This window comes from Anthonomus grandis, chromosome 2 (assembly GCF_022605725.1).
Source record: "Anthonomus grandis grandis chromosome 2, icAntGran1.3, whole genome shotgun sequence".
Taxonomy (NCBI): Eukaryota; Metazoa; Arthropoda; class Insecta; order Coleoptera; family Curculionidae; genus Anthonomus; species Anthonomus grandis.
In genome coordinates this window covers 25,209,397-25,217,205 of record NC_065547.1, presented here as the reverse complement: position 1 = coordinate 25,217,205, position 7,809 = coordinate 25,209,397, and the positions used below count along the sequence as shown (strand labels likewise).

Genomic DNA, 7,809 nt, shown 5'->3' with positions numbered 1-7,809 from the left:
ACAGTTTTTTTTATTTATGAATAAATCCGTATTTACATATTGGATATTCCTGATTTGCGTGTGGAAATTTGTGTTTATCACCTAAAGAAGTGATGTAAGTTGCAGAATTTTGTTACTTAAGGCTTTAAATTTAAATTAATAGCATATATAATGGTCAACGTGATGCCTAGTCGGAAATAGAGTGTAGTTAAGCCGGGTGTAATTGTAAATCATACGTAAGTAGAAAATCCTTTATTTTTTAAAATTTTGCATTTTTTTACTTCATCCTCACTTTTTTATCAATAAAATGTTCTCAACACTCTATGTAAACATTTAAAAAAAAAAACGTTTTTTAGACGTCCCTTTAACTTTAACGGACCCGATAGTAAATTGCGATAGTACTTGTGAGAGTAACTTGTAGAAGTGTCTACACTGAAGCAAATTTTTGCAGCAATTTCTATCGGCAAGTGCTTTAAGCCTCGTCTCCACATGCAATTAACTTGCGATAGTTCTTTACCAAGCAACTTGCTGGAGTGTCTACACTTTATTTCAATTATTTTCAAATTTATTTGGGCAAGTTACTCAGCAAGCTTTACTTGCTGTATTTCTTTAAGTGAAACGTGTACACTAGTTTTGTAAATATGTCATCTCGGCAAATAGCTGCTGCGGTTGTGACATATTTAATAAAAAAACGAAAAGAGAAAAAGGAAAAAAATAAAAGAAAAATTTGGGTAAGAAAATGGATTCAGCGTAGAGCTACTTTAGGATTACATGAGAAGTTACTTAATGAGTTAAGAATGGAAGACCTACAACAGTTGAAAAACTTTCTACGAATGTCTGCAAAAGACTTCGATTTTTTGCTTGGTTTGGTGAAGGAAAAGATACTATATAAGAAAGATACAAAAATGCGACAGGCCATTAGACCAGAAGAACGCCTGTCTTTGACACTTCGCTTTTTAGCCACAAGTAATTACTTAGAAAGCTAAATATATATACTAAAATAAATATTATATTTTACAACAAAATATTTTTATTTTCATGAAAAGTAATTATAATCACAAAGAAAAAAGTACAATTTTAATTATTGCAGGTGATTCCTACCATTCTCTTATGTATTTGTATCGAATCCCTGTATGTACAATCGCAAGGATTGTTCCTGAGTGCTGTGCTGCAATTGTGGAAGCTCTAAAAAAGGAATATTTAAAGGTATGTACTTAAATGTCTATAATTTTAATTGCTGTTGTACCTGTGTAAATTGTCTTGTCATTATAGGGCTGCACAGTATATTGAGTTGACGATGAGGCACTTGAATCATATGTAGGGGATAAAGGGGGACAGAGGCCGGTGTTGAATGTCCAGAATCATAGTTATCAGCTAATTCTGAAATTGTAAGAATATCTCTTTGTATCATTCTTTTCAACCTTAATTGGAGCTGCTCTGAACGTAGGGATCTAAGCTCGGATGCTACATAATCTCCAAATATTTGCCAGTTATCTGAGGGTCGATTCATCACCTTTACTGCATTTGCCAACATCGCATCTTCTTCAGTCACTTTAATTTCTTTAGGTTTTTTCGACGGTGTACTTTTTGTTTCTGTTTCAATCTTTTGTCCCTCATCTATTGTGGAATTTTGTGTCAGTGTATCCTCATCTTTTTGAGTCTGAAAAAAATATTTTAATTTTAGGTTCCAAATACCCAAGAAGAATGGATTAGGATTGCAAAAGATTTTGAAAATATCTGGAATTTCCCAAACTGCCTAGGAGCTCTGGATGGAAAACATGTCGTTATGCAAGCCCCACCTTGTAGTGGAAGTTATTATTTTAACTACAAAGGCACGCACAGCATAGTTTTAATGGCATGGGCTGATGCAAATTATAAATTTATTTATGTGGATGTTGGTTGTAATGGAAGAATTTCGGATAGTGGCGTGTATAACATGTGTTCTCTGTCTACCGCTTTGGAAAATAATACTGTAAATTTGCCTCCTCCACAACAGCTGCCGGGAATGAAAAACTTTTCACCGTTTGTTTTTGTAGCAGACGACGCATTTGCAATGAAACCAAACTTGCTTAAGCCATATCCATTCAAAAATCAGCCAGGGCCAAACCGCGTATTTAATTACCGACTCTCACGTGCAAGAAGAATAATTGAAAATGTATTTGGTATTATAGCAAATCGTTTTCGGGTATTAACTTTCGGGTATTAACTTTGCCCTGAAAAAGTAAAAAAAATTGTTTTGTCAATATGCGTTCTTCATAACTTTTTAATAACCAGAAATTCGTCGAAAGCAAATTATGCACCGACAGGAATTTTTGATACAGAAAGCGATGGAGGTATTATAAATGGTCAGTGGCACCAGGAAGATATGCCAAAACAAAACTTATTGCCACTTAATACCAGAAATCTCCATAATTGTTCCCAAAATGCTAAAATGGTTCGAGAAGATTTCAAAAACTACTTTATTTCCCCTCAAGGTGAGGTTCCATGGCAGTACAAATACATCTAAAATGATATATAGGTTAAGGTTTTGACTACTGATTACTTTAAACACCTAATATAAAATACTTTAAATAAAATAAAATTAATTTTCGCCTTTTACTTACCAGATTATCTTCTGTACAGCTTTGAACATTTGCAGCTAACATGAATTTTAAAGAATCAAAGAATTCCCATGTGCTCTTATACACTTCATTTGCTCCTTGTCCACTTTTTTTTTTGATTTTTTTTTCCACTCCTGATTCAGTTGTGTTCTTAAGTTGTGTAACTTGCGTTGAATTTCGTTTTCAGATGTTTCAAATAGTTCTGCTAATTTTTGAAAAGCACCCTGTTTTTTTACTCTGTTTTTAAAGTCTTTGCAATGTACATTCCATAATTCTGGGTATAGTTCAACATTTTCAATCAATAAATTAGTATCGTCCCTACTCCAAACACGCCGGTCCACCATTTTTTTTAAATAAACGTAAATATTTCACTACTTGCTGCAAATATTTCGGAACAGTTTCGATATTGATAATTGCAAATTAACTTGCTGAAACACGCGGTGTACACTACAAGCTCTAGCAAGTCAGTAAGTACTTGCCCGGCAAGTAAACTTTCTGCAATATTACTCTACGGTGGCTGTTTACACGCGCTGCAAGTGACTTGTGAGAGTAACTCTAGCAAGTTTATTTGCTAGTGGACACGAGCCATTAGCTAGACAATACTTGCGGCAAGTGATTTTGGGTGTATACATGGGATAGAGTGATTAGTTTTGTGTATAGACAGTATAGTGTTTGCTAGACGGAAAAAATGTCTACCCGCAGAAAGAGACCTGCAGCTGCCGTTGTTGTCCTTAGTACAATTTTCCAAAAACAACGAAAAAAGACTAGGAAAAGTATTTGGGTGAAAGAATGGATAGCAAGAAGGCCTACTCTTGGCGCTTAGGCGATGTTGTTAGACGAGTTAAGAAGTGAAGATCCAAACAAATTTAAAAATTTCGTGCGATATCAGAAACCGATTTTAACTTTTTACTGCATTTAATTGCCGACAAAATATCAAAATTGGATACAAATATGCGTGAATCCATCAAACCAAGAGAACGGTTAGCGCTAACGTTAAGGTTTTTGGCCACAGGTAAGTTTTAAAAAGTTTCAAATACAAATAACTAAAATATTTTATTTTTTTTATACAAAACCAGAACAAAACTTAAACATTTTTTGATTTCAGGTGATTCATACTATTCCCTTATGTATCTGTTTCGTATCCCTGTATGCTCGGAACGAGGCACTAAAACATGAATACTTAAAAGGTTTAGAGGTAAAAATAATAAAACGATTTATTTTTCTTGTTTACCTAATTCTTGATACTGAACAGTGGAAGATGTTTGTGAATGTGACTGAGGCAATTGGGTTAAATATGGTGGTGATGAAACAGAATAATAATGATCTTCAACTGACTGATGTATGTGAGTGTGTTGAGGTAGCTGATAAACTTCTTTCATTATCGTCCATTTCGGACATGTCTAAAATAGCTTTCTGAATTATTCGTTTTAATTTCCTTTTATTCTGGTCAAATTTTAAATTTCTTATTTCAGAAGCAACGAATTCTCCAAATATATCATATTCATCGGATGGCGGATTAAGTTCGGTGATGGCTTTTTTCATAGCATCATTGTCAATAGCACTACGTTTCTTTTTTATGCATTTGTTAGTAATGGCAGTCTTGGGCGTTACCTCAGTTGCCTGACTTGCAAATACGTTTCAGCTGCCTTTTCTGATACATCCTACAAAATGGAACAAAAGCTCAACTTTTAGGTACCTCCTACAGGAAAAGAATGGAAAAAGATTGCAAAACAGTTTGAAGAAAAATGGAACTTCCCTCATTGTTTGGAAGCATTAGACGGAAAGCATATTGTTATACAAGCACCTCCTGGCAGTGGAAGTTATTACTATAATTATAAAGGGACAAATAGTATTGTTCTCATGTCACTTGCCGATGCTAATTATAGAATTACATATGCCGATATTGGAGCGAATCGGACAGTATCTGATGGAGGAGTTTTTAATAATAGCGGATTAGCAACAGCCTTGCAAGAAAATACAATAAATTTGCCTCGCCCAGAGCCATTAACTGGGCGTACAAAGCAAGTACCATATTTAGTCATTGATGCCTTTGCGCTTAAACCATATTTAATGAAACCATATCCATTTAGAAATCAACCTGGTATTAATCTTATTTACAAATATCGTCTCTCGAGAGCCAGACGAAACGTAGAGAATGTATTTGGCATATTAGCAACTAGATTTCGAATTTTAAGAAAACCCATTCCGCTAGCACCGGAAAAAGTAATAACAATTACAAAAACAATATAACCGATTCCAACCGGTCAATCGGTAATTACCGTTCCTAAATGGTATTAACCAAATACGTCCAAGCGGTTATGGTTATTATAACCGTGTTAAGATACGTGACGTCACCAATTAGCCCTTTATACGTCATCAATTTGGAACAGTAATTACCCACATCCGGAGCTGTTTTCTAAACGTCAAATGTCAAAAATATTGAAATAAGTGCGGGAAAAAATAAAAACAAACAACAAATTATTTCCTTTTTAAAGATCACAAAATTTATTATGGCTAATAAGATTTCTTTTTTGATATTTATGTTTAAGAACTAATTACATATAACATGAATGATCTAAATACCGCAGTTAACACAGAGATATTGTTAAAATCAAGAAATGGTGTGATTCCAACAAACTGTGTTTAAATATTTCAAAAACTAGTGTTATGAATTTTAAATGCAATTTAAATAATGTGTTTTTGGAGAATCACATCTAAACAACTTAGACGACAATAAATTTTTAGGTTTATTTATTGATAATAAATATACCTAAAAATTTATTTTCTATAACTAAAATTTGAGGGCCATATCACGCAATTGTGTAGAAAAATATCAGCAAATTGTTATGCTCTTAAAGTGGTCGTAGGAGAGGTTGATTTTGACATGGCGAGAAATGTTTATTTTTCTTTAATTGAGTCCCATTTAAGGTATGGTTTGAGTTTCTGGGGTGCATGCACACATTACTTATTTAATAGTGTTTTTGTTTTGCAAAAGAGAGCGATTCGACGTCTGTGTAATGTGAGTATGAGAGAGTCTTGCAAACAGCTATTTATCACTCATAAAATCCTAACCCTTCCTGCCTTATTTATATTGGAATCTGTTTGCCTCGTTCATAACAAATTTAGAAATATGTGAACACAACTAATAGGCATGAATATAGCAGTCGACGAGCTAATGATGTGCTCTTGCCTATGCCTACAAGCTCACTGATCAAAAGAACTTTTATATTTGATGGTAAAAAACTCTTTAATCATCTTCCTGCAGATTTGAAAGGTATAGGTAGCGGGAAACTTTTTAGAAAACGTGTTAAAAAACTCTTAGTTGCAAAGGGCTATTATGAAATAACTGATTTTTTGTCGGATAGATTTTAATCATTTTTACCTTTTTCTTGCAGGACTTTAGGTATATTCTTTATATTTTTTAGATCATATCATTTCGCCTGATTTACTTCTGTGATTCATTTTTTTTTAACAGTTTTACATAATTTAATAAAATTGTATATTTCGGGAGTGAATAATATCTGTTTGTGTTATACATATTGATACTTTTGACATTACATTAGCTTTGTATGTTTTGGTTCAGAGTCTTATGTTGTTGGTTTTACCGGCATAGGTAAACCATATTCATGGAAGCAGAATGCCTTTAGGATGATGGACCATAGCATGCTAAATAACCTTTTTACATGTTTGTGTATATGTTTTTCTTTTTTACAGCTTTATCAACAAATTTTCTTTTATGACAATAAAGAATATATTGATTGATTGATAACATTACTGGCGTCTGGGGTATTATTCACAAACAAACAAAACATAGAGTAATTAATATTCATTTCTCTATGAAACAAAATGATGACAGCGGCAGCTGACAAATTACGAAGTTTCTTCAACCAAACACGTCCAAGCGGACACGATTGGTTATGTTATAAAGGGACTGTTCAAGGTCAACCAAGGGCTTAACCGCGGTTAAAACCGATAGATCGCTTGGAATCGGTTTATGTGTCCTCCATAATTTTCTTATGTCACGTAACACCTCTATAAATGAATATGCGCCGACTGGTACTTTTGATGGTGACAATGATGAAATGGGAAATTGGCGCAATGAAGGACTACCTACAGACAATATGTTACCACTTCAAAACGACAATGTTCACAATTACTCAGTAATAGCTAAAGAAATCCGTGAAGAATTTCATGATTACTTTGTTTCGGCGGAAGGTGAAGTTTCTTGGCAATATAAACATATTTAAAATAATGGTAAAACTTCAATAAACATACATAATTTAAAACTGTAGTACTTTTTTACTTACCAATAAATTATCCTCGGTCTCTGATGTTATGTTTTAATCAAATATAAACTTAATTAAATCAAAGTATTCCCAGGAACTCTTATAGTTCTCATCAGTACCCTGACCACTTGTCCTTTTTTTCAATTTGTTCCACTCCTGGTTTGCTTGAGTGCGGAGATTATGGAGTTTTCCTTGAATTTCAGCATCAGTTGTATTACATTTTTCTGCTATAAACTTTACTGCCTGCTGTTTTTTATTTCTATCTCTATATATTTTTGATTTTATTTGGCACAGCTCCGGAAACCCTTCAAAAATACTTATTAATTCGCACGTATCTTCTTTGGACCATACACGTTTGCCCTCCATTTTGCCTTTCTTGCACTATTTAACTTACACCCTGATTTGTTTAGACCTGCAATCATTTATGACGCAACTACTTGACCGCAAGCTTTGCTACTTGCTGGGAGAGAACTCTCGGACACTGTTTACATTATGCAAATTATTTGGTTATTAAGTGCTCTCAGATATAAACTTGCGATAGTTTTACTTGCTCGTGTAAATTAGGCTTTAGTGGGGTTGTAGTTCGACGTGCAGTTCGACTAGATTATGGGTATGTACCGTTTTCAACTGTCAGTACAGGATTGTACTGTGCTGATTTTACTGTAATTTGTCGTTCCGATTTTATACAGCGGGCTGTTTTTTACTTTCTGCAGTGCAGTATGTGCACAATTACGAGTTTTCTCAAAAATTTAAAGGGCTAAAGAGCGCAAATTTGTCGTCTTAGGAAAAATTGTGTATACCTACATTACTCATGAAAAAAGTAAATTTCATACACTCGTGCGAATTTCAAAAACATCACCACTTGAGTGAAAATTATCACTTTCTTCACTAGTAATGTAATATTCTATATTATCTTTTGAATTTGTACCTAGGTCCCTGAAATG

At 33.7% G+C, this 7,809-nt stretch overlaps 1 protein-coding gene across 1 annotated transcript; it reads left to right on the top strand.

Annotated features, from left to right (window-relative positions):
* Positions 1–367: 367 nt before the first annotated feature.
* On the top strand, positions 368–3,724 carry LOC126733635 (uncharacterized). The gene is made up of 3 exons (XM_050437025.1): positions 368–945; positions 1,070–1,185; positions 1,664–3,724. The coding sequence occupies exons 1-3, from the start codon at positions 621–623 to the stop codon at positions 2,183–2,185; spliced, it is 963 nt and encodes a 320-aa protein (XP_050292982.1). The 5' UTR covers positions 368–620; the 3' UTR covers positions 2,186–3,724.
* The last annotated feature ends 4,085 nt before the right edge of the window (positions 3,725–7,809 follow it).